This window comes from Taudactylus pleione, unplaced genomic scaffold (assembly GCF_031769625.1).
Source record: "Taudactylus pleione unplaced genomic scaffold, aTauple2 ptg000559l, whole genome shotgun sequence".
Classification (NCBI taxonomy): domain Eukaryota; kingdom Metazoa; phylum Chordata; class Amphibia; order Anura; family Myobatrachidae; genus Taudactylus; species Taudactylus pleione.
The window spans coordinates 2,562,522-2,589,350 of record NW_028284961.1 but is presented as its reverse complement, the minus strand read 5'-3'; the positions used below and the strand labels follow the sequence as shown (position 1 = coordinate 2,589,350).

General features: G+C 44.4%; 1 protein-coding gene across 1 annotated transcript in view; it reads right to left on the bottom strand.

The window, feature by feature from the left end:
* The window catches only part of LOC148481847 (maltase-glucoamylase-like), a 212,421-nt gene that overhangs the window by 113,149 nt on the left and 72,443 nt on the right, over positions 1-26,829 (bottom strand). The window contains exons 12-20 of the mRNA XM_088452934.1: positions 26,200-26,313; positions 20,086-20,170; positions 13,192-13,309; positions 9,777-9,948; positions 6,778-6,894; positions 5,379-5,533; positions 4,777-4,861; positions 3,522-3,578; positions 2,533-2,657 (exon numbers count right to left, since the gene is read on the bottom strand). Coding sequence (XP_088309060.1) covers positions 2,533-2,657; positions 3,522-3,578; positions 4,777-4,861; positions 5,379-5,533; positions 6,778-6,894; positions 9,777-9,948; positions 13,192-13,309; positions 20,086-20,170; positions 26,200-26,313 — 1,028 coding nt within the window. The remainder of the gene's footprint in view (positions 1-2,532; positions 2,658-3,521; positions 3,579-4,776; positions 4,862-5,378; positions 5,534-6,777; positions 6,895-9,776; positions 9,949-13,191; positions 13,310-20,085; positions 20,171-26,199; positions 26,314-26,829) is intronic.

Here is a 26,829-nt window from a genome sequence, read left to right as displayed (position 1 = left end):
ACTCGGGGACTAGCTACTCGCCATTGATTTCAGTGGGAGTCTGGAGAGTTTTGACGATTTTTTTACCTGATCTGACGGATTTAATTCGGCTATTTGGTTTATAATTACAATTATATGTCCCTCAGCAGGTTTTACGTTTTCTCTCTGGTCGAGTTCACTTGTGTTATCCGATATCTCTCCCAAACCCCCCCCCCCCCGCTCTCCCCCCCCCCCTTCTTTTTTATTTTAACTTATCCTCTTGTGTCTTCATGTTGCTTCAAATTGGCACAGAAGCTTGTTGATCTTTAAAGATTCAAATCAAAATTTTTTCTTTTTGGCAGATCCTCAGTAATATGTTCCCCGTTAGATATACATGATTAAATATGCTAAAATTTTACAATAACTTTAATGTTTTCTTTGTTTTTCCCTCATTATAGGAATGGCTTTTGATGATTGTACTGTATGGATAATTGGCCATTCATTTGTTTTTTGGGCGGCTAGGTTCATGCAGGCGCAGGACGCGCCGTTGTTTCCGGGGGCTAGTGGAGTTAGATGGATAGGGGTCAGAGGTATGTTGTGGGAGAGCCTTAAGCCTAAACTCTTGCAGCAGGTTCAGCGGTATGGCTTACCGAGAGTCGTGGTTATTCATCTAGGCGGGAATGATTTGGGCAAGAGGACATCTCTGGATTTAAGGCATGCGGTGGTGGAGGATTTGGGTCAGATTATAATGGCATGGCCAGCTTGCACAATAGTTTGGTCTTTCATGGTCCCTAGATTGTGTTGGCGTGGTGTGGTTGACGGCAGAGCCATTGATGAAGCCCGGAAGAAAGTGAACTTTACGGTTTCAAAATTTGTGTTGGAAAATGGTGGGGCAGTGGTCAGACATCCTAGGATAAAATTTCGGTATACTTACCTTTTTCGGTCTGACGGGGTTCATTTAGCGGAGGAAGGTATGTTTATTTTTCTTGAGGATCTGTTTGAGGTTGTGGTTTCTGTGCGTTAGTTCTATGGTGGCGGTGCAAGGTTTCTTTTGGCAGAACCTTGCTTTTGGCGGGAAAGAACGGCAGGTTACCTATTAGCACTGTGAATATTTGTTTACTCATTGTTTTGCTCACCTTCGTTGACTCATAAAGTCTGCTGGACCACCCTGCCGGGGGCAGCATCATCACCTTACCGGGTGGGTAGTCAAGATAGAAGGCTTGAGCGTATTGTGTTGTGGTTGGAGTGTTTATAGTGTTAGGCTTGGGCTGTTGTTAGCCGTTCTTTCTTTGCCACCATATTTAAATTAATTTAATTAATATAGTAACTAATTCATTATATGTTTTTAAATAAATAGCTAACAAATTCTGCCAAATACAAGTCTCCGTGTCTTTATTTCAATTAAGTATGTTATTGTCACTGATTCACACGCAGGTCAATCCTCAGACGATGGGAAGTTTAGATAAACGAAATGACTGTATAGGAGTGGAGAGGGTTAAACTTCCTAGGCTGGGGGCAGACCAGTGTGAGGAATCATGTGATAATTAGGGCCAATGGGTTTTTAGGGTTGTAGGTTATAGCAGGGATATTAGAGATTGTTGGAGGCGGAGTCAGCCTCTTTTGTTCCTGTCTTCCCACCCTCCCTCCCTAAAGTTTATTTTTATGGGCTCTTTTTGATTTGGGTTTGGTGATTGTTTCGTTGGCTATTTTAGGCGGGAAAGAACGGCAGGTTACCTATTAGCACTGTGAATATTTGTTTACTCATTGTTTTGCTCACCTTCGTTGACTCATAAAGTCTGCTGGACCACCCTGCCGGGGGCAGCATCATCACCTTACCGGGTGGGTAGTCAAGATAGAAGGCTTGAGCGTATTGTGTTGTGGTTGGAGTGTTTATAGTGTTAGGCTTGGGCTGTTGTTAGCCGTTCTTTCTTTGCCACCATATTTAAATTAATTTAATTAATATAGTAACTAATTCATTATATGTTTTTAAATAAATAGCTAACAAATTCTGCCAAATACAAGTCTCCGTGTCTTTATTTCAATTAAGTATGTTATTGTCACTGATTCACACGCAGGTCAATCCTCAGACGATGGGAAGTTTAATGCTTTCTGTGTTTAGATTTGGGTCCCATTCCCAAGATATTTCATTATTAAATGCAAATATTCCAATATACAAAATATTCCGATATCCAAAATGCCCCTGGTCCCAAGCATTTTGGATATGGGAGACCCAACCTGTATTAATCGTGTTCCCTGTTAGGCTTGTAATCCAAATCTGCCAAGCCGTCAATTATAGCTGCTAGCTCAGACTAATTACCCTTTGTTAGATACAGATGGGATGATCTGGACTTTGCAAAAGTAAGAACATAAAAAAAGACCTCATATTTGTGTTTTTAAGCAGATGCAAGTACAGTATTAAGCAAATATCACAACATCACAACAATTGTCTGCAATGAATGATCATAGCGATTGAATGAGTCAAGAGACCAGTTATATGAGGATACAAAACAGAAAATTTGGCAAATTAAAATATAAAAAAAATATATAAAACATATAAAATCTGGTTATTCGTACCTGTACTCAGTAGTGCGCGCTGGCTTCTGTGTGGGGAATATGCAGCCTCCCCTGAGATGAAGTCCAAGTTTGTCAGCTGGGAGGTACATGGAAACCCATTGTCTCCTGTCTGAGGATTTCTCACCCTGCCAGGAGAATTAGGATTCCGTTACTATAATATGCAAATATCTGTATCCAATCTCTGATTTAGAGCCGTATTCAATATGGGAGCGAAAAGTCCATGCTGGAGATTTTCCTGGGATAATGTATCGGGCGCGTGCCCACTTTATCCCCGTATTCGATTTAACACCAGCGAAAACGGGACCCGGCGAATTGGGATCGGCGAAAAAAAACGGGAATTTTCCGGAAATAATCCTAGGACCCCCCTAAAGATGTCCAGACCTCGGGGATCACTATGGGTACCAGCCGTTTTTGCGAAACCTGCGAAAAGTCTTTGAAATTGAATACGGGGATAATTGAAACATGCGAAAATGACGTCATCGGCAATAATTTATCACCGATTCCGACTTTTCGCATCCAAAATGAATACCCCCCTTAGACTCATGATTTGTGTTCAATGTCAGCTGATATTTATTGATACATGTCTGTTTCCTCTTTCAGCTTTATGTACTGTTAATTGCATTCTTTAATTTGTACATGAAATTTATAATTAATTTAGGTTGTTGGGTGAGGAGACGATCTGCTCATATACTAGTACAATACTCAGCGCTGCTACAATCATAGCGATCCATGCGTCCAAGCAAATACTCAGAACCGAGTGGCGTAATTTTACTGTCACCTTCGTTTTTGTCGTGGGATGGCGGGGTGCGGCAACGGGGGAGTTGGTGAAAGAGCCCAGGGGGGGGGGGGGGACAGGAAGCACATGTACACTAATGATGGTAATTATTATTTTGTGACCAAACATACATATCTGATCATGCCAAATGAGCTCATATTCATAAATAACATATGAAAACGACAGAAAGCCATGATGTGAAATAATACATTACCGTCTCATACTCGTACCACACAGCGTCAGGAATGTACGCGTCGGCATATTCAGAATTCTAGATTTGTAAAGAGAGAGATATTTGTACACAAAGGTTTTCTTTTAATCTTTTTTTCATAATGCTTAGAAGCTGATGCATTGATGTCGCACACAATATGGAACCTGAAAGTGGTGACGTGATGTCACAGCGTACGCACAGAGCGTGCCAGTAGCCTAAACAGCAGGTTACTCTGTGATTGGATGAGCTTATTACTAGCGTATCATAATATAGATTCATTTATTGCCTGGGCTGGTTTGATGTTCTGACATCACAACGTGATCTACCACTATGTAAAGCTAATGGGGCTGATTCCCTGTTGAGCACAAGTCAGCAGCAGATGCAGCCAAACTGTATGATTGGAAATCAATGTGATCTTTGCCTGTGTTCAGAGTTGGCCATATCAATTTGGCCGCCCCCACCCGTCCACTTCAGCACACAACTGCACCCCTATTCTCAGCGCAAGGACTCATCTGAAAGCCAGTGGAGGTCTTTGCTCATGCTCGCGGTCAGGATGAAGACAGTCAGAATATGGACAGGTTGCCTATACTCGGCTACAGAGTAGGCACTGTGCTAGAAATTACGAGATCAGTCTGTAAAATGGACTTGCGTACAACTGTGTCATCACCCATTGTAGGATGCTCTAAAAATTAGAGACGTGCGGTTTGGTTTTACCTGGATTTACTCGGATATGTTCGGATCTCAAAAACGGCATCATATTGGCTGTCCAGCTGTCACGTGTTTTGGATAGCCAATAAGAGAAACCAAACTAATCCGAACTTGGGATAATTTGGCGATAAGAACCGAATAAAACTAAACTCGCACATCTCTACTTAAAAGCAGTGATACTGCTGGGAACCACTATTCTGGGTATCTTTTTACTATTTGCGGAATTATCTCCTGCCACATGTAAGACTATAATCACTGTATAAAGATGGGGAAACATCCATTTATTTTGTGGTATATAAATGAATGTTACTGTGGTCACCATTTAAATAATTATGTTTTTGAGACCTCTTGAGACTGGACTAATTTCTCCAATCATATGGACTATACAGGATAAATGAATTAATGTATCACAGACCAACTATAAACTTTCTGATCACTTTACGTAATTACTTCATATACTTATTTCAGTAACACCAGCTGTAAAACAACTGCTACAATGTCAAACCAATAGATTAAAGTTCTAGTTTTATTGAATAACAAGTGTACATACCGGGTTAAGAATAGGTGTAATTAGAAGACCGGATCCCCATAAGAATTGTTGGTCGATTCCCCATGTTTGGCTATCAGAATAGAATCTACAAAGGCAAACAAAGGTTTTAGGGGTTTTCAGTAGAAATTAAGGGTTAATTGATCAGGTATTATTATTATTATTATTATTATTATTATTATTATTATTATTGGGCAGATGTACTGAGCTCCGGAAAGTCATAAAGTAGACAGTGATAAACTACCAACCAATCAGCTCCTGCCATTATTCAAACACAGCCTGTAACATGACAGTTAGAAGCTGATTGGTTGGCACTTTATCACTTCCTAATTATCACAGAGCTTAGTACATCTCCCCCATTATATCTGTTACATGTTTCCACACACACACCATACTAAAAATGAGTGTGTAAAAACCGATCTTAGATTATTTAGTTCTCAACAATCTGCCTACAATCTACATTGTACAACATGTAACCCGCTACAAAAATAACCTTTATCTAAAGCACTGTTATTGTGATATGTTCCTAGTTTCAAGAAACCTCATTACTATGATAATATTTAATTGTAAGACTTATAAAGATGGATGAATTTGTAAAGACTTACTCGTGAAGCAGAGGCCTCACCACGGTCTCCCCTCGGGTGTGTGCTCTGTAGAACAGAGTGTACAGATACGGCAGGAGGGTATAACGGATGTTTAGGTAGTGCCGGGACGAGCTCACCAGGAGGGAGTCTGCACCGTAGGAAGCCGGATCTTGCGGCTGAGATAAAATGTAAAACAGTTTTTAATTAATTGTGTATAGAGAAGTTATTCAACTTGGTAATAAAATTCCTTGAATTTTCTTGTCAAACTTTTTAGGAGTTCTCCCTACTCTGGGACTTTTTGAGAACTGTCCTGAAGAAAGACTATTAGGGGTATTCAATATGGGAGCGAAAACTCAGTTTTTGCGTTAATATCGCACCTATGACGTCATTATCGCAAGTTTTAGTTTTACACCGTATTCAATTTCAAAGACTTTTCGCAGGTTCGAAAAGTCTTTGATAAAAAACGGGGATAACTTTTCACCATTGAATAGGTGTCAAAAAAAAGTGCAGAATTGGGGTTTAGGGGTGCAGGCTTAAAAAAATAGCCTGCACCCCTGAGAATGGCATTTAAAAAAGAACTGTGTCAAAAAAATAAAAAAAATAGGGACACCCCAAAAAAATAATTTAAAAATTGGGGTGAAAAAAAAAAATGGGAAAAAATTGTTTAAAACTAGGGAAATAGGTTCAGGGCTATTCTGCAAGTATGCGGCAGGTGTTTTCTAGAATAGATTATTAGCAGCAGGTGCACAACTGCAGAATTTTTAAAACCTTACTTTAGGGACATCAAAATATGCTAGTACTCATTTTCATGTACCCCAAATTTGATGGGACCACTTAAAAAAAACGAAAAAAATAACCTAAGTGCTCTTCTGCATCACTTCTTCAATGTCGGGAAAAACACACCTGCCGCAGCTATTTAAATCCCCGACTTTCATTTGCAGGCTAAAACGGGGGTACCCATAGTGATCCCCCATGTTTTTACAGCTTTAGGGGGGTCCTACAATTTTTTCCAGGAAAAATTCTTTTTTTACGCAAATCCCACTTCGCCAAGTCCCATTTTCGGAGGTTTTATATTGAATACAGGGATAAAGCGGGCGCGCGCCCGATACTTTATCCCAGAAAATTCTCCGATGTGGAGCGAAAAGTCCAGCATGGACTTTTCGCTCCCATATTGAATACCCCTCTATCACTGAAAGGTATTCCTGAGAAATGTACTGTTCAAATAGAAAAGTATCACTGTATACATATTACATACACATGTACTGCGATTATATCATCATATTTCATGTTGTGCTATATTATAGTATATGCTGTATTGCTAGTAGTGCTGGTCTGCCCTATATATAAGCAGTGCCACTAACTTGATATCTGTTAAGCAGAAAATGTTCTTGCTTAGTATTTAATTCAAAACATATCGTACCATGAAGGTCTCCGCATTGTGGTTTCTGGAAAATGGGTAAAAGGCCCCGACTTGCATCCACCTCCTGCAGAGCTCCTCAGGGCTGTCATCAAAAAAGCCGCAGATGTCTGCGCCAATCTAACGAGGAAATGCTCATTATAGCAAAGTTGTTACTGTTTGCTTGAATAGTACACTGTATAATACACTATACAATATATTCCCATGAGCCTGGTGCTGACATGCATGATTAGAGATGTTTCCCCATACACCTAGCCTGTATACGTTATACGGAGCAAGACACTGGCCGCGAGTGAGCCACTCTGAAGAGTCTTTCTTACATTGTGCACCCTATTCACTTCCCAGATGCAGTAAAACACCCCTCACATTGTACTACAGACGCTGAGGTGTAACTTGGACTGCGGAGGAATCAGATTTACACACGTACAAAGTCACAGATAGAGCAGAACAGTACTCGGCGTGAGAAAAAGTCTCAGCTGCTGCATCATAGCCCTTCGTAATCAGATTCAGACTCGCTCACACTCACATGTACAAATGTCGCACATCAGAGTGATCAGTGCAGTCTAGCCAAGTCGATTTGTCGCTCGCAGTTGTTTTATTTATGCAGATAAGATGCGTGTTATGAGCGAGAAAGACGCTCTGCGAGGTGGAGTCACCTGGCGCAAATGAAGCCGCAGAGTATGAGGACACATCTGTAGCTGAAAAATCACTAATTTGTATTGTGCATGTCTACAAAAAAAGTCACACATTTATTTATTTATTTACAGTTTCTTATATAGCGCAGCATATTCCATTGCACTTTACAATTGTCAACATTGATAGAACAAAACTGGGTAATAACAGACAGATATATAGGTAGGAAGGCCCTGCTCGCAAGCTTACAATCTATAGGGAAATAGGCAGTAATACACAAGGATAGGTGCTATATATTGCAATTTGGTCCAGCCACAATGCACAGTTTCTTGGTTGGCTGCATGATCCAGTCACACAGGAATGTCGGCCAAATGTCATGAGGATGTGAGAGAAAGACGATGTGTGAGGTTGTGTGTGGACTGTAAAAGGGGATGTAATTAGATATGGAAACTATGAAGGTTGTGTGGGCGGTTCTGGGATCTGATAAGCTTGCCTGAAGAGGTAAGTTTTCAGGGATCGCTTGAAGGATTGGAGACTAGAGGAAAGTCATATTTTGTGTGGTAAGGCATTCCATAGAGTGGGTGCAGCCCTAAGAAAGTCCTGTAACCGTGAGTGGGAGCAAGTAATGCATGGGGATGAGAGACGCAGATCTTGTGCTGAGCGGAGAGGTCGGGTAGGGCGATATTTTGAGATGAGTGAAGAGATGTATGTTGGTGTGGTTTGGTTAATAGCCTTATGTGTAAGTAAGAGTATTTTGTATTGAATACGGTAGAAAACCGGCAACCAATGGAGGGACTGACACATGCAGATTTGCTCACATATAACACTTACACAAGGCTGTACTAATAGAGGTGGATCAGGGTAAATGGAGCGTGATCGCATAATAACATATGCAGACCCGCACAGAGACGCATATCCGCCTGGCAGCAGAAACGCCATTTGTGGATGCCCGAGTGCTGGCGCACATACTGTATACACCGCTGATAATGATGATGATGATGATGATGGTAGCTGCCAGCACTATTTAGCATTGTCTCACAGCAGAATAACCTTTGAAGATGGTAATTTCTTCTTTGATGATATATAAATTAGATAATTTTGTGAGCGTATCGTAGCAACGTCTGTTTTCAAGCAGGTTTGTTATTTTAATTTAATTCCAACTAACAGCAAATTAAACATTTTCGGTATAAAAAGTTGAGTTTAAGTATTTTCCTGACATAAACCAGGCGCCAACGCTACTAGCACCGACCTGCACACATCCTACAATCCGTCCAGCTTTACACATTCATGCCAATGGTTTTCCTTCATGAATTTTGTGCCTGCATTTCTGTATATGAACGTATCACACACAGGCCCTGAATGAGAGCCGGACGCTCTAACAGAGCGCTCGCTCTGAATCAGGGAAGGGCTATTTTTTATTTTGAACGGCCTCCTGGCCGCTTGCATAGCTGTGGGTGACCACCCACAGCTATAGCGAGCGGCCAGGAAGATGGTTGCGATGGTCAAGACCATCGCGACCATCGGGCTTGCGACAAGACCCTTGTGGTAGGGTCTCGTTGCCGCAAGCCCCAGAGAGATTTCGGCTCTAACAGAGCCGAAATCTCTCCCACTGACATCACTCGTGATGTCAGTGGGGCCGTCCCCAGACGGTAGGCGTTCTCATGGGAACGCCTCCGTCTGGGCAGCCACTCCCCCGGCCCGCCCACCAAAGGGGGCGTGCTGTCACTCAACATCGACAGCACGCCCCCTTCGTTGCGAGACCCGGAGCGACGGCTTGTGCGCATGCGCATTGGGCCACCATCGACCTGATTGCGAGCGCACAGCACTCACGAGCGGGTCTGAATCAGGCCCACAGACTGAACCCCCACGTGTCCACGTTTTCCCATGTCTGTACTGCTGTTACATTTCAGTTAATTAATAATTAGTCATTTACAGTCACATAACTTTGGCTTTGCTGTTTAAAACATTTTATGATATTTCTAATCATGACAAGAAGCGTCATAGAAACAGATTAAGTTTACAATAGTTTGTAATAATATCCATTACTACTAACTGTGATATATACAATATTTTGTCTACATATGTTTCCCAATTTAAGTGGCTGTTGTTATTTGTTTCTATAATGTTTCCTGAATTGAGTGCATTGGTTTCAGTCCCCAGTACTACAAGTGACTCTACTACAGTATGTCTACAGAGCAGATGGAATATATAACTGTAATCTTTCCTATTCTCCTGCTGCTCTAACAGTTACAGAAACATCCAACTTGCTATAAGAGAAATCATGTTGTTCTACAGATATAGACACAATTTACAGCTAATTCCCATAGATGACCATTTATTTAGCAGGCTTATATATGCAATGTGCTTACATAGGGTATTCCAAAGAGATTGAACTCAAGCATTCCTGGTATTGCCCACTTAATATCATTCCAGTTGGCAGCATTATCTCCCAGCCAATGTCCCGAGAATTTGCCGGCTCCAGCGAAAGTAGATCGGGAAAAAATGATGCTTCTTTTTCCAGGGAAAACAGCTTTGATGGCTCTGAAATTAAAAAAGCCATAAGCACAGTCTTATTTCCTGCCTTAGTCTCATTACATCTCTACAAATCCAATTTATAGGTGTAGAAAAGTATACATCAGTGCTACATTTACAGACTATTCCAGCATCAATTATACTGCACTGTCTAAGTAACTTACATTTCTGTCTTTACATTTGTGCAGTAGAGACAGGAGTGAGGCTGTGCCTCCTACCTCCTCTCACAGCTCTCATTTCTGGATTCCAGGACACAGCCTGCACCCCACCCCTTCCCCAATACTCTTTGACTACCAGTTTGTGTCTCATCAATCACAATAAACCATCATTGTCTGTGTGTCTCCTGTATCCAAGACCTGAAACAGCCATTCCTAACTGCCAGACCATCAATAACAACTCATGCCCTAGATGGGGGTCAACTGCCAGCCCATCACCAACAACACAAGGCCTAGATGTGGATCAACTGTCAGTCCATCACCAACAACACAAGGCCTAGATGGGGTCAACTGCCAGCCCATCACCAACAACTCAAGGCCTAGATGGGGGTCAACTGCCAGCCCATCACCAATAACTCATGGCCTAGATGGGGGTCTACTGCCAGCCCATCACCAACAATTCATGGCCTAGATGGGGGTCAACTGCCAGCCCATCACTTTCAACTCAAGGCCTAGATGGGGTCAACTGCCAGCCCATCACCAACAACTCAAGGCCTAGATGGGGTCAACTGCCAGCCCATCACGAACAACTCAAGGCTTAGATGGGGTCAACTGCCAGCCCATCACCAACAACTCAAGGCTTAGATGGGGTCAACTGCCAGCCCATCACCAACAATACAAGGTCTAGATGGGGATCAACTGTCAGCCCATCACTAACAACTCAAGACCTAGATGGGGGTCAACTGCCAGCCCATCACCAACAACTCAAGGCTTAGTAGGGGTCAACTGCCAGCCCATCACCAACAATACAAGGCCTAGATGTGGATCAACTGTCAGCCCATCACTAACAACTCAAGGCCTAGATGGGGGTCAACTGCCAGCACATCACCAATAACTCAAGGCCTAGATGAGGTCAACTGTCAGCCCATCACCAACAACTCAAGGCCTAGATGGTGGTCAACTGAAAAGCCCATCAACAACATCTCAAGTAAGTCAGAATAATTTAAAACCTTGTATTTTCAGAAACTGCACCACAAGCCCTAAAGAAAGACACAGAGAGAAAGCCATTGTTATGATTTTTGTCCTGCCAAGACATTAAGGGACATATGTATCAAAGCTTGATCTGAGATAAATTTGTGAGATATATGTGACCAACCAATCAGCTTCTAACTTATATTTTGCAGGCAGTGTTTAAAAAATGATAGTTAGGAGCTGATTGGTTGATGATATACTGTATATCTCACAACTTTATCTCACATCAAGCTTTGATACATATGCCTCTAAATCTGATAATTATAGTAACAGGGTGGGAGTCTTCCCAGCCACAAATCACTACTATAAACCAGCAACTCAGCCCCAAAACTCAACTCCCTAAGTGTAATAGAACTATATTCAGCAATTCAGGCCATAAAAAGGTGGCACCTCCTACATGTTTACCCTTTGCTCCTAAATGCTTTCTGACACAGCCTAGTGCAGTAATGTAAAATCACCAGGCATATAAAATAAATATATAAAATGCCTTCTGTCTTCCATCTTATTGCAGCCGCCCTTTCTGCACCAAAGGACCAGCGCTAACACTGCGGACATGTTGCCACAGTGCTGATGATTTTAAAGGATCCCTGCACACTTCCTGTATCATTTATGGCTGTTATATTTAAGGGGCTGACATGGGGCTCTGGTCCGATCTCACACCACCTTATTCAGTGTTGCAAAATCCCAACACCATATTGTTGGCCCAATAAAAAGGAGTTTGGATAAACCCAGTAAAAGAAAAATAACTAGAATACAGTTTTTGTATAACAGTAAACATAACTTAATTTTACAATGATTGAAAACAAACAATTTGATTCAATTGGTTTGTTACAAAGTCACATTCACAAGTATAGTGTGCATGCACTGGGGATAGTCACCCTTAGCTATCCATAGTCATACACTGTATACTGTATGTGCATGTACTGGGGATAGTCATCCCTAGCTATCCATAGTCATACACTGTATACTGTATGTGCATGTACTGGGGATAGTCATCCCTAGCTATCCATAGTCATACACTATATACTGTATGTGCATGTACCTGGGGATAGTCACCCTTAGCTATCCATAGTCATACACTGTATACTGTATGTGCGTGCACTGTGGATTGTCACCCTTACACTGTATACTGTATGTGCATGCACTGGGGATAGTCATCTGTAGCTATCTATAGTCATACACTGTATATGTCTGCAGACAATCGCCAACATACTATTCTATAATAACTGTAGTATAAATATTTATTAACTACAGTTCAAGCGTTTCACATATTTTATTATTGTTTCTTAATCCTATTATGACGTGAAATAAAAAAAATCTGAAAAAAGTTACATATGAAAAAATATAGGTTGTTATCAGATAATAAATATTCTAATGTAATTAAAGGATTCCAGCGTAATAGCCTGCAGGACGCAGGCACGAGTGCGATTCCGGTAAGTCAGCCCATATTTTTTAAGTGCCAATAATTTAAAAGTCACAAACAACCTGGTTTTACCTTTTAAATCATTGTCCCTATAATAATACAGACAGTCTCACCGGATTCGTATCTGTGCCTGTATCCTGCAGGCTATTACATATGGCCCATATCGTACGGTAAGGGAAAGTGATTATAGAAGTTCCAATGACAGCCTAAAGGTTGTATAAGACTAATATACAGGAACTAGGTCACAGCACCATTAGAGGAAGTGAATAGTGTTAGTAAAAGGAAAAACAGTGACTTAAGTAAAAATAGGAGAAAATACATATTTAGAGGCTTCAAACATAATATGAATATATCATGTAATAATTAAGGTTTACTAGTGATTTATCTTCTATAAATATTCGAAGGAAAATCGTACAAATCCCTAATGCTGAACAAACCCAAATGTATTTTTATCTGCGCTCTCCGCTGTGGTCAGACTAGTCTGGAAAATGAAAGTCTCACAGTCAGTAACTATTAGTTATCATCGCAGCCTTCTATTCAGCATAACAATCTCTGTAAGGCCAAAAGCTACTGATGCCCCATTATCCATCCACATTGTAAACGTTTTATACTTTTGAGAATAAAAATAGAGGAAATTCTTACTCGTCCGTAGAAAGACACATTGCATATCCGTACAGACTATGGACGTCGTAATGGGATCCCCAGGCTTGCTTCGCGTCCATACAGAGGGTCTTGGAATACATCAACCGATCCACAATCGCTTTTCAGGGAAACACAGACAGATATTTCATAAACATATATGCAGGAACATTTGTCTTGTTCTAAATCTCACAGATATTTTTTTCTCAGACTTAATGCAAAGCAAACTGTGCAGTAAGCTGTGGTGCTCAGGCATAATATCAATTCATATTTCAATTAATAACATACAGTATGTTTAATAAAAAATAGTTTGCAGGTAAAATAACTCCCGGGAGTACATATAAGTAACAGTCAGGAGGCGGCGGAGGGTTCCGCTCGGATTGCTCTTCGCAAACACTAGTACAGGAGTGTGGAGGCATGGCCTAGTACAGGAGTGTGGTGGCATGGCCTAGTACAGGAGTGTGGTGGCATAGCCTAGTACAGGAGTGTGGTGGCATAGCCTAGTACAGGAGTGTGGTGGCATAGCCTAGTACAGGAGTGTGGTGGCATGGCCTAGTACAGGAGTGTGGTGGCATGGCCTAGTACAGGAGTGTGGTGGTATGGCCTAGTACAGGAGTGTGGTGGTATGGCCTAGCACAGGAGTTTGGTGGCATACCCTAGTACAGGAGTGTGGTGGCATGGCCTAGTACAGGAGTGTGGTGGCATAGCCTAGTACAGGAGTGTGGTGGCATGGCCTAGTACAGGAGTGTGGTGGCATACCCTAGTACAGGAGTTTGGTGGCATACCCTAGTACAGGAGTGTGGTGGCATGGCCTAGTACAGGAGTGTGGTGGCATAGCCTAGTACAGGAGTGTGGTGGCATGACCTAGTGCAGGAGTGTGGTGGTATGGCCTAGTACAGGAGTGTGATGGTATGGCCTAGCACAGGAGTGTGGTGGTATGGCCTAGCACAGGAGTGTGGTGGTATGGCCTAGTACAGGAGTGTGGTGGTATGGCCTAGTACAGGAGTGTGTTGGTATGGCCTAGCACAGGAGTTTGGTGGCATACCCTAGTACAGGAGTGTGGTGGCATGGCCTAGTACAGGAGTGTGGTGGCATAGCCTAGTACAGGAGTGTGGTGGCATGGCCTAGTACAGGAGTGTGGTGGCATGGCCTAGTACAGGAGTGTGGTGGCATGGCCTAGTACAGGAGTGTGGTGGTATGGCCTAGTACAGGAGTGTGGTGGTATGGCCTAGTACAGGAGTGTGTTGGTATGGCCTAGTACAGGAGTGTGGTGGTATGGCCTAGTACAGGAGTGTGTTGGTATGGCCTAGCACAGGAGTGTGGTGGTATGGCCTAGTACAGGAGTGTGGTGGCATACCCTAGTACAGGAGTGTGGTGGCATGGCCTAGTACAGGAGTGTGGTGGCATGGCCTAGTACAGGAGTGTGGTGGCATACCCTAGTACAGGAGTGTGTTGGTATGGCCTAGTACAGGAGTGTGGTGGTATGGCCTAGTACAGGAGTGTGGTGGTATGGCCTAGTACAGTAGTGTGGTGGTATGGATTAGTACAGGAGTGTGTTGGTATGGCCTAGCACAGGAGTTTTGTGGCATACCCTAGTACAGGAGTGTGGTGGCATGGCCTAGTACAGGAGTGTGGTGGCATACCCTAGTACAGGAGTGTGGTGGCATGGCCTAGTACAGGAGTGTGGTGGCATAGCCTAGTACAGGAGTGTGGTGGCATGACCTAGTGCAGGAGTGTGGTGGTATGGCCTAGTACAGGAGTGTGATGGTATGGCCTAGCACAGGAGTGTGGTGGTATGGCCTAGCACAGGAGTGTGGTGGTATGGCCTAGTACAGGAGTGTGGTGGTATGGCCTAGTACAGGAGTGTGTTGGTATGGCCTAGCACAGGAGTTTGGTGGCATACCCTAGTACAGGAGTGTGGTGGCATGGCCTAGTACAGGAGTGTGGTGGCATAGCCTAGTACAGGAGTGTGGTGGCATGGCCTAGTACAGGAGTGTGGTGGCATGGCCTAGTACAGGAGTGTGGTGGCATGGCCTAGTACAGGAGTGTGGTGGTATGGCCTAGTACAGGAGTGTGGTGGTATGGCCTAGTACAGGAGTGTGTTGGTATGGCCTAGTACAGGAGTGTGGTGGTATGGCCTAGTACAGGAGTGTGTTGGTATGGCCTAGCACAGGAGTGTGGTGGTATGGCCTAGTACAGGAGTGTGGTGGCATACCCTAGTACAGGAGTGTGGTGGCATGGCCTAGTACAGGAGTGTGGTGGCATACCCTAGTACAGGAGTGTGGTGGTATGGCCTAGTACAGGAGTGTGGTGGTATGGCCTAGTACAGGAGTGTGATGGTATGGCCTAGTACAGTAGTGTGGTGGTATGGCCTAGTACAGGAGTGTGTTGGTATGGCCTAGCACAGGAGTTTTGTGGCATACCCTAGTACAGGAGTGTGGTGGCATGGCCTAGTACAGGAGTGTGGTGGCATAGCCTAGTACAGGAGTGTGGTGGCATGGCCTAGTACAGGAGTGTGGTGGCATACCCTAGTACAGGAGTTTGGTGGCATACCCTAGTACAGGAGTGTGGTGGCATGGCCTAGTACAGGAGTGTGGTGGCATAGCCTAGTACAGGAGTGTGGTGGCATACCCTAGTACAGGAGTGTGTTGGTATGGCCTAGTACAGGAGTGTGGTGGTATGGCCTAGTACAGGAGTGTGTTGGTATGGCCTAGTACAGGAGTGTGGTGGTATGGCCTAGTACAGGAGTGTGGTGGCATAGCCTAGTACAGGAGTGTGGTGGCATGGCCTAGTACAGGAGTGTGGTGGCATACCCTAGTACAGGAGTTTGGTGGCATACCCTAGTACAGGAGTGTGGTGGCATGGCCTAGTACAGGAGTGTGGTGGCATAGCCTAGTACAGGAGTGTGGTGGCATGACCTAGTGCAGGAGTGTGGTGGTATGGCCTAGTACAGGAGTGTGGTGGTATGGCCTAGCACAGGAGTGTGGTGGTATGGCCTAGCACAGGAGTGTGGTGGTATGGCCTAGTACAGGAGTGTGGTGGTATGGCCTAGTACAGGAGTGTGTTGGTATGGCCTAGCACAGGAGTTTGGTGGCATACCCTAGTACAGGAGTGTGGTGGCATGGCCTAGTACATGAGTGTGGTGGCATAGCCTAGTACAGGAGTGTGGTGGCATGGCCTAGTACAGGAGTGTGGTGGTATGGCATTGTACAGGAGTGTGGTGGTATGGCCTAGTACAGGAGTGTGGTGGTATGGCCTAGTACAGGAGTGTGGTGGCATGGCCTAGTACAGGAGTGTGGTGGTATGGCCTAGCACAGGAGTGTGGTGGTATGGCCTAGCACAGGAGTGTGTTGGTATGGCCTAGCACAGGAGTGTGGTGGCATACCCTAGTACAGGAGTGTGGTGGCATGGCCTAGTACAGGAGTGTGGTCGCATGGCCTAGTACAGGAGTGTGGTGGAATGGCCTAGTACAGGAGTGTGGTGGCATGGCCTAGTACAGGAGTGTGGTGGTATGGCCTAGTACAGGAGTGTGGTGGTATGGCCTAGTACAGGAGTGTGTTGGTATGGCCTAGCACAGGAGTGTGGTGGCATACCCTAGTACAGGAGTGTGGTGGCATGGCCTAGTACAGGAGTGTGGTGGCATGGCCTAGTACAGGAGTGTGGTGGCATGGCCTAGTACAGGAGTGTGGTGGCATACCCTAGTACAGGAGTGTGTTGGTATGGCCTAGTACAGGAGTGTGGTGGTATGGCCTAGTACAGGAGTGTGGTGGTATGGCCTAGTACAGTAGTGTGGTGGTATGGCCTAGTACAGGAGTGTGTTGGTATGGCCTAGCACAGGAGTTTGGTGGCATACCCTAGTACAGGAGTGTGGTGGCATGGCCTAGTACAGGAGTGTGGTGGCATAGCCTAGTACAGGAGTGTGGTGGCATGGCCTAGTACAGGAGTGTGGTGGCATACCCTAGTACAGGAGTTTGGTGGCATACCCAAGTACAGGAGTGTGGTGGCATGGCCTAGTACAGGAGTGTGGTGGCATAGCCTAGTACAGGAGTGTGGTGGCATGACCTAGTGCAGGAGTGTGGTGGTATGGCCTAGTACAGGAGTGTGGTGGTATGGCCTAGCACAGGAGTGTGGTGGTATGGCCTAGTACAGGAGTGTGGTGGTATGGCCTAGTACAGGAGTGTGTTGGTATGGCCTAGCACAGGAGTTTGGTGGCATACCCTAGTACAGGAGTGTGGTGGCATGGCCTAGTACAGGAGTGTGGTGGCATAGCCTAGTACAGGAGTGTGGTGGCATGGCCTAGTACAGGAGTGTGGTGGCATGGCCTAGTACAGGAGTGTGGTCGCATGGCCTAGTACAGGAGTGTGGTGGCATGGCCTAGTGTGGTGGCATGGCCTAGTACAGGAGTGTGGTCGCATGGCCTAGTACAGGAGTGTGGTGGCATGGCCTAGTACAGGAGTGCGGTGGCATGGCCTAGTACAGGAATGTGGTGGCATGGCCTTGTGCAGGAGTGTGGTGGCATAGCCGAGTACAGGAGTGTGGTGGCATGGCCTAGTACAGGAGTGTGGTCGCATGGCCTAGTACAGGAGTGTGGTGGCATGGCCTAGTGTGGTGGCATGGCCTAGTACAGGAGTGTGGTGGCATGGCCTAGTACAGGAATGCGGTGGCATGGCCTAGTACAGGAATGCGGTGGCATGGCCTAGTACAGTAATGTGGTGGCATGGCCTAGTACAGGAGTGTGGTGGCATGGCCTAGTACAGGAGTGTGGTGGCATGGCCTAGTACAGGAGTGTGGTGGCATGGCCTAGTACAGGAGTGTGGTGGCATGGCCTAGTACAGGAGTGTGGTGGCATGGCCTAGTACAGGAGTGTGGTGGCATGGCCTAGTACAGGAGTGTGGTGGCATGGCCTAGTACAGGAGTGTGGTGGCATGGCCTAGTACAGGAGTGCGGTGGCATGGCCTAGTACAGGAATGCGGTGGTGTGGTGGCATGGCCTAGTACAGGAGTGCGGTGGCATGGCCTAGTACAGGAGTGTGGTGGCATGGCCTAGTACAGGAGTGTGGTGGCATGGCCTAGTACAGGAGTGTGGTGGCATGGCCTAGTACAGGAATGTGGTGGCATGGCCTAGTACAGGAATGTGGTGGCATGGCCTAGTACAGGAGTGCGGTGGCATGGCCTAGTACAGGAGTGCGGTGGCATGGCCTAGTACAGGAGTGCGGTGGTATGGCCTAGTACAGGAATGTGGTGGCATGGCCTAGTACAGGAGTGTGGTGACATGGCCTAGTACAGGAGTGTGGTGGCATGGCGTAGTACAGGAGTGTGGTGGCATGGCCTAGTACAGGAGTGTGGTGGCATGGCCTAGTACAGGAGTGTGGTGGTATGGCCTAGTACAGGAGTGTGGTTGCATGGCCTAGTACAGGAGTGCGGTGGCATGGCCTAGTACAGGAGTGTGGTCGCATGGCCTAGTACAGGAGTGTGGTGGCATGGCCTAGTACAGGAGTATGGTGGCATGGCCTAGTACAGGAGTGTGGTGGCATGGCCTAGTACAGGAGTGTGGTGGCATGGCCTAGTACAGGAGTGTGGTGGCATGGCCTAGTACAGGAGTGTGGTCGCATGGCCTAGTACAGGAGTGTGGTGGCATGGCCTAGTGTGGTGGCATGGCCTAGTACAGGAGTGTGGTGGCATGGCCTAGTACAGGAGTGTGGTGGCATGGCCTAGTACAGGAGTGTGGTCGCACGGCCTAGTACTGGAGTGTGGTGGCATGGCCTAGTGTGGTGGCATGGCCTAGTACAGGAGTGTGGTGGCATGGCCTAGTACAGGAGTGTGGTGGCATGGCCTAGTACAGGAGTGTGGTGGCATGGCCTAGTACAGGAGTGTGGTGGCATGGCCTAGTACAGGAGTGCGGTGGCATGGCCTAGTACAGGAGTGCGGTGGCATGGCCTAGTACAGGAGTGCGGTGGCATGGCCTAGTACAGGAGTGTGGTGGCATGGCCTAGTACAGGAGTGTGGTGGCATGGCCTAGTACAGGAGTGCGGTGGTATGGCCTAGTACTGGAGTGCGGTGGTATGGCCTAGTACAGGAGTGCGGTGGTATGGCCTAGTACAGGAGTGCGGTGGTATGGCCTAGTACAGGAGTGCGGTGTGGTCACTTGGACTAAGCTCTTGAAAGTGATCAATTGGAGAGTGATAAACTACCAATCATTCAGCTGCTAACTGTCATGTTACAGGCTGTGAGGTCTATTTACCAAGCCATGGAAGGAGATAAAGTAGAGTAAGGAAAAGTACAAACCACTCAGCTCCTAACGAACATGTCATAGGCTGTGTTTGAAAAATTGCAGGAGCTGATTGGCTGGTAGTTTATCACTCTGCAGAGCTTAGTACATCTGCCCCACATTGAGATGATTGAGGGACTTACTGTATTCTGATTTGGTAGCAAGTAAATATTCATACCAAAGCTGGATTAAGATTTATGGGGGCCCCAGGGGACCTAAGTTGTGTGGTCACCCTCCAATAAAAGTGACATCCTGCCATTAAATAAATAGAGAATGAATTTGAACACTGAGAATTTATGAAATATTTAACTTTCATAAAAAAAAAAATAACAAAGAAATTAGAAGTTATTAAAGGTAAAATAAATTATGAGCATTTCATTTTAATAATGCAAATATTTATCCCATATGCCTAAAGAACAATCTACAGCAACCCAAGGATTAATGAAGATTCTACAGCTATCACGTGTTAATAAAAGACAAAAAACATTCTTTATGACATTTAAGTTATTACATACACGGGATCAACATGAGAGTGTCGACCGTGTCAGTAAAACTGTTTCAAAATTGTCTTATAATCGTAGTAATTTCATTATTAATAAATGTTTCTTCTATTGTGTTACACTGTCTTACCGGGTGTGTACGGGGGGTAGTTTAAGTTGTTAGCAGCACAGCCTTTGTTTGAACCTTGCACAAAGTTGGAAACTTCATTCATATCCTGTTAAATAAAGATATAACAATAGTGACTTTAAAGACCCCCGAGGAAACTTCTGATCAGTGGTAAACCACAGCGATGTCTCTATGCAAGTGTGAAACTCAGAGCACGTTGTTATATCCTCCACACATATACAGTATATAGAGTTTTCACTCTCTAACCTGTACTGTAATACCACTAGAGTCAACTGTGCCTAGAGTGCATTATAAAATGAACACAATGGGGTATATTTACTAAAGTGAGAGTTTTTAGAAGTGGAGATGTTGCCCCTAGCATCCAATCAGATTCCACTTAACATTTAACTAGCACCTTCTAGAAGATAATATGCTAGAATCTGATTGGTTGCTATGGGCAACATCTCCACTTCTAAAAACTCTCACTTTAGTAAATATACCCCAATGTGAGAATAAAAGTTGTTTAAAATAAAGAAATATAAACATGTGATAACACTTTTACCTTGTGTCACTTGCTGTAAGAGTATTTTAAGGATTATGAATAAAAGTCATAAAAGTATTGGCGCAATGTGAACCATATTTTGATGTATAAAAACATGACAAAATGACTATTGCAACAATATCCTCTGCCATGTTACCCATTTAACAAGGGGGTTTTAGTGGATGAAAAAGGGGCTTATTATGTTTAAACCATTGGGAGGCAAAAAAAAATGGGGCTGTGACTGTGATAAATATATGGGTCTCTCTGCCAGATGACAAATAGGTGTAGCTAGTGGTTAGTGCCATCGAGTCTAAACTATGGAAGCACTGCTCCAGAATGCTGAGGAAAGTAGGTGCCAGACTGGGCATAAACCACAATCCTGATAGACAAGCCTTGCACAATGGTGGCAAACCAGTCAAAGCGTGTCCCTAAAGGCAAGTTGTTCATTGCGTTTGTGCTATATTACAATGCTCACTCCTAAATGACCCTTTTTAATTAACATCTCAATTTCATAAAGGAACAGTGAAGAAAAAAATATGTAAAACTGAGCTTAACAAAATGCACTAATAATAACAGGAATCGGTATGAAACACCCACGGCTGAATGGCCCGAAGGGAGGATATCCCAACAATGGCCGGTAAGTGCTCTAACCCACCCCTCTCCCCCCCTAACCCTCCCTTAGGGGTGCCTAACCCTAACCTCCTCCAGTGGTGCCTAACCCCCCCAGGGGCGGCTACAAGCTATATTTACCCTGCTTACCTTGGTCAGGATGTCGGGCTCCTGGATTTCGGCATGGGGCTAAAGATAGGCATCAGCATTTCGACGCCTGTCTTTAGTCCGTAGTCGGCCTTCCGCCGTCGGGATTCTGATGACTGGCATTCCAGACAGCGGTTATTTAACTGCATCCCTAATAACTTGAAATTCACAAATCATCATACACAAGGGTAGCCAGGGTAATGACTCTATTACAGGGGGACACACATCATGGGATCCTCCTGCCATAATGCCAACCAGACCCAAACTTGTCAGCCCAGGGCAGAAATCCCTAGGAAAGTAGAGACCACCCATAGACAACTGGGCTCTTCTCTGCATCCACTGGGCTTTGGGTGTGGAGGTTATAGTCATTAAATAGTTAAATAATAATATATTTTTTTACAGGTAGCCTACAAGTGTCAACAAGCCTGCCCCGGCATGATGACACTTGTCTAACCACAAATGCCAGCATGGCACAGACATTAAAGGCTCACTGGCACTTGTAGTCAGCCTGTAAAAAAAATTAAACAATACACAGTACACGGACATTGAATGTTTACGTCGTCTATTAAGTAAACACTCCCCCACGCACCCCTCTGCCCCCAATTTATTAGTTACCAAATGCAGAGATTATGTCCTCTTCATTCCATGTAGGTACAGTATCCATACCTATGAATTCCTGCCCTGGGCTGACCAGTTTGAGACTGGTTGCCATTAAGGCAGAAAGACCCCATCCTGTTTGCCCCCCTGCTACAACGATATCCCCTCCAGCTGGTTCAACCTGGTGCTGGTTATTGGAAAATAGGGCTGGTTATAGATTTGGGAGGGACCCCAATTTTAACTATTTGTTTACATTTAACACTAACAAAGCCTGCACAGATGACATGATCTGTGCAGTACTCACCAAACTCTCCTGCCACAGGTATGTCTATTGTTTGGGCAGGTATGCCATTATTTTAGGGTCAGTTTCTGGACAAATTGCTAACTGACCAGTACAAAATATGTGGATCCTTTACTTATCTATGTAAAAATATAGATAGTTGCTCTGATGTTCTAAAATCAAGTTTTTGGTAGTTTTGCTGTCAGTTTTGTCTTTAGTAAATGGCCAGTTAGCAAAACTGATGGAAAAATGACCTGTAGTGTATATTAGGGGTGAGCGGGTTCGGATTTCTGAAATCCGAACCCCCCAGAGCCCCCCCGATCCGAGGCCGATCCGAGTCAGGCTCGACTTTTCCCGCCTGACTCGGATCTGAAATCGAGGCAAAACGTCATCATCCCACCATCCGAGTCTCGCGGGTTTTGGATCCTATATAAGGTACCCGCGTCGGCGCCATTTTCTCACTCGGCTGTGGACAGTGAAGAGGGAGGGTGGGAGTTAGGGCTGGCTGGGCTGTGTAGTGTAGTGCAGTGTAGTGTTATGCTGTGCTGTGCTGCGCTGTGCTGCTGTTGTCCATAGGGGCTGTGTCCACTACTTCAAAGTCCATAGGGGCTGGCTGGACTGTGTTGTGCAGTCAGTTCTCCATAGGGGCTGTGTCCACTCCAAAGTCCTGTGCAGTGTCCCAGTCCTAAAGGGGTGCTGTAGTGTTGTCCAGGGGGTGCTCTGTCCATCAGGGGTGCTCCCCCCAAGTGCTAAAAAAATAGTATTTTTTGTGTTTGTGAATTGTGTGCACAGTAGCCGCACGTGCATCAACACAGTAGTGCCAAGCGTGCGCCTGTGTCATAAGTGAAGGGCCGGCTGGCTTGACCGTTAAAGGGTGCTGTAACCCCCAAAGTACACTCCAAACCAAAAAAAAAATATTTTCTGTGTTTGTGAATTGTGTGCGCAGTAGCCGCACGTGCATCAACAAAGTAGTGCCAAGCGTGCGCCTGTGTCATAAGTAAAGGGCCGGCTGGCTTGACCGTTAAAGGGTGCTGTAACCCTCAAAGTACACTCCAGTCCAAACCAAAAAAAAAATTATTTTCTGTGTTTGTGAATTGTGTGCGCAGTAGCCGCACGTGCATCAACAAAGTAGTGCTAAGCGTGCGCCTGTGTCATAAGTAAAGGGCCGGCTGGCTTGACCATTAAAGGGTGCTGTAACCCCCAAAGTACACTCCAGTCCAAACCAAAAAAAAATAATTTTCTGTGTTTGTGAATTGTGTGCGCAGTAGCCGCACGTGCATCAACAAAGTAGTGCCAAGCATGCGCCTGTGTCATAAGTAAAGGGCCGGCTGGCTTGACCATTAAAGGGTGCTGTAACCCCCAAAGTACACTCCAGTCCAAACCAAAAAAAAAATTATTTTCTGTGTTTGTGAATTGTGTGCGCAGTAGCCGCATGTGCATCAACAAAGTAGTGCCTAGCGTGCGCCTGTGTCATAAGTAAAGGGCCGGCTGGCTTGACCGTTAAAGGGTGCTGTAACCCCCAAAGTACACTCCAAACCAAAAAAATATATATTTTCTGTGTTTGTGACTTGTGTGCACTGTGGCTGCACGTGCATCAACAAAGGAGCAGTGCCAAGCGTGCGCCTGTGTCCCATAAGTAAAGAGCCGGCTGGCTCATTTCTTAAAGGGTGGTGTAACCCACAAAGTGCACTACTCTCCAGCAAAAATAAAAAAATATTTTCTGTGTTTGTGTGCGCTTTAGCCGCACGTATATATCAATATAACATAAATGGAGGACCAAACTTTCTCCGATAAAAATAAAATAGGGAAAGATCAAGAACCACTTCCTCCTAGTGCTATTGCTGCTGCTGGGAGTTGTTCATCATCCCAGAGAGGAAGTAGATACATCACTACTTTTACTAAACAATTGACCCTCCAACAGTCCCTAGCGATGAGGATGAAGTACGACAGCAGTCATCCTGAAGCAAAACGTATAACTGAGGCCTTGACTGCTATCCGCCATTAGTGCAGTGGGATTTAGACAATTGATGGAGGTAGTGTGTCCACGGTTCCAAATCCCATCTAGATTCCACCTGCATCCTCAAAGCAGCAGCGACAAGCGTGCGTCTGTCTGTTAAAGGGTGGTGACACCCTCAAAGTGTGCTACACAAACAATAAAAATATTCTTCTTTTTTCTGTCTTTGTGAATTGTGTGGGCTGTAGCGGCACTTGCATCCTCAGAGCAGCAGCGACAAGCGTGCGTCTGTCTGTTAAAGGGTGGTGACACCCTCAAAGTGTGCTACACAAACAATAAAAATATTATTCTTTTTTCTGTCTTTGTGAATTGTGTGGGCTGTAGCCGCACTTGCATCCTCAAAGCAGCAGCGACAAGCGTGCATCTGTCTGTTAAAGGGTGGTGACACCCTCAAAGTGTGCTACACAAACAATAAAAATATTTTTCTTTTTTCTGTCTTTGTGAATTGTGTGGGCTGTAGCCGCACTTGCATCCTCAAAGCAGCAGCGACAAGCGTGCGTCTGTCTGTTAAAGGATTACATCGGTGACAGCATCCAAGTAGGCATGTCAGACAGTCCGTACCTGTACTGGCAGGAAAAAGAAACAATTTGGAGGTCCCTGTACAAACTGGCTCTATTTTACCTGAGTTGCCCCCCCTCCAGTGTGTACTCCGAAAGAGTGTTTAGTGCAGCCGGGAACCTTGTCAGCGAAAGGCGTAGGAGGTTGCTTCCACAAAATGTGGAGAAGATGATGTTCATAAAATGAATTATCAACTCTTCCAGGGAGACCAGCCTCCAGAACGTACAGAGGGACCTGTGGTTCCAGCGGGGACGAATTAATACTCTGTGAGGATGAGAATGTACACACTGAAGAGGGTGAGGAATCGGTGGATGAGGAGGATGAGGATGACATCTTGCCTCCGTTGAGCCAGTTTGTGCAGGGACAGATTAATTGCCAGCTTGTTTTGTGGGGGCCCAAACGAACCAATCATTTCAGCCACAGTTGTGTGGCAGACCCTGGCACTGAAATGATTGGTTTGTTAAAGTGTGCATGTCCTGTTTATACAACATAACGGTGGGTGGGAGGGCCCAAGGACAATTCCATCTTGCACCTCTTTTTTTTCTTTGCATTATATACAGTTTGAGGCCTAGTTTTTCAAACTGCCATCCTGTCTGCCACTGCAGTTTCACGCCTAGATGGGCCACGTGTTTGTGCCGCCCACTCGTGTCGCTTAGCATAGTCATCCAGCTACCTCGGTGCAACCTTTTGGACATAAAAACACTATTGTGAGGTGTGAGGTGTTCAGAATAGACTGGAAATGAGTGGAAATTAAGGTTATTGAGGTTAATAATAGCATAGGAGCAGAAAAATCTACAAATTCTGTGATTTTAGCTGTTTTTATGCTTTTTTAAAAAAAAATACAGATCCAAAACACAAAACCCAGAACCCAAAACACGGAAGGGTGGTTTTGGCAAAACCAATCCAGATCCAAAACACGAAGAAAGATCCAGATCCAAAACCAATACACAAAACACGAAAAGTGGCCGGTGCACACCCCTAGTGTATATACACCTGACTGTCCGTTTGCTTTCTTAACACATAGCTTTATCTCTTTTAATTTAATTTTGCACCAACATATCTGTACAATTTTGTTGGACACTTCTTATATAGAATTTTGTCTGCTTATAATATGTGGGAGCCACATGCAGTATTTAGCTATAGCTGTTACACATCAGACCTGGTACATTTCAATACAATTTATGCAACTGCCATAACCTGGCCAGACCTGTCAGTCATCTTCATATACACATGTACAATTATATATATATATATATATATATATATAGTGACACACAAAGGCCTGCAATGCTGCAAATTCTGAATGTTTTGGCAAATTTTGCTGTAAATTTAATTATGTGTAAATATTGAATTAATATAAATGCAGATGTACTAGTTTATTATTTTACTTACAATCCATATACCGTCATATTTTACTTGATTGTAAAATTCAAGACATTCATCAGCCCACCACTTTGTACAGACATCATTCGTATAATCAGGATATACTGTAGCTCCGGGCCAGACCTGTACAATACAAATAGGCAGATAGATAAATATTACATAAATAGATGGATAGATAGATAGATAGATAGATAGATAGATATGAGATAGATAGATAGATATGAGACAGATAGATAGATAGATAGATAGATAGATAGATAGATAGATAGATAGATAGATAGATATATATGAGATATATAGATATGAGATAGATAGATAGATAGATAGATATGCGATAGATAGATAGATAGATAGATAGATAGATAGATAGATAGATAGATAGATAGATAGATAGATAGATATGTGTTAGATTAGATAGATAGATAGATAGATAATGTTAGATTAGACAGATAGATAGATAGATAGATAGACAGATAAATATATATGTGATAGATATATAGATAGATAGATAGATAGAAAGATAATTAGATAAATAGATAGTTATGAGATAGATTGATATGAGATAGATAGATAGATAGATAGATAGATAGATAGATATGAGATAGATAGATAGATAGATAGATAGATATGTGTTAGATT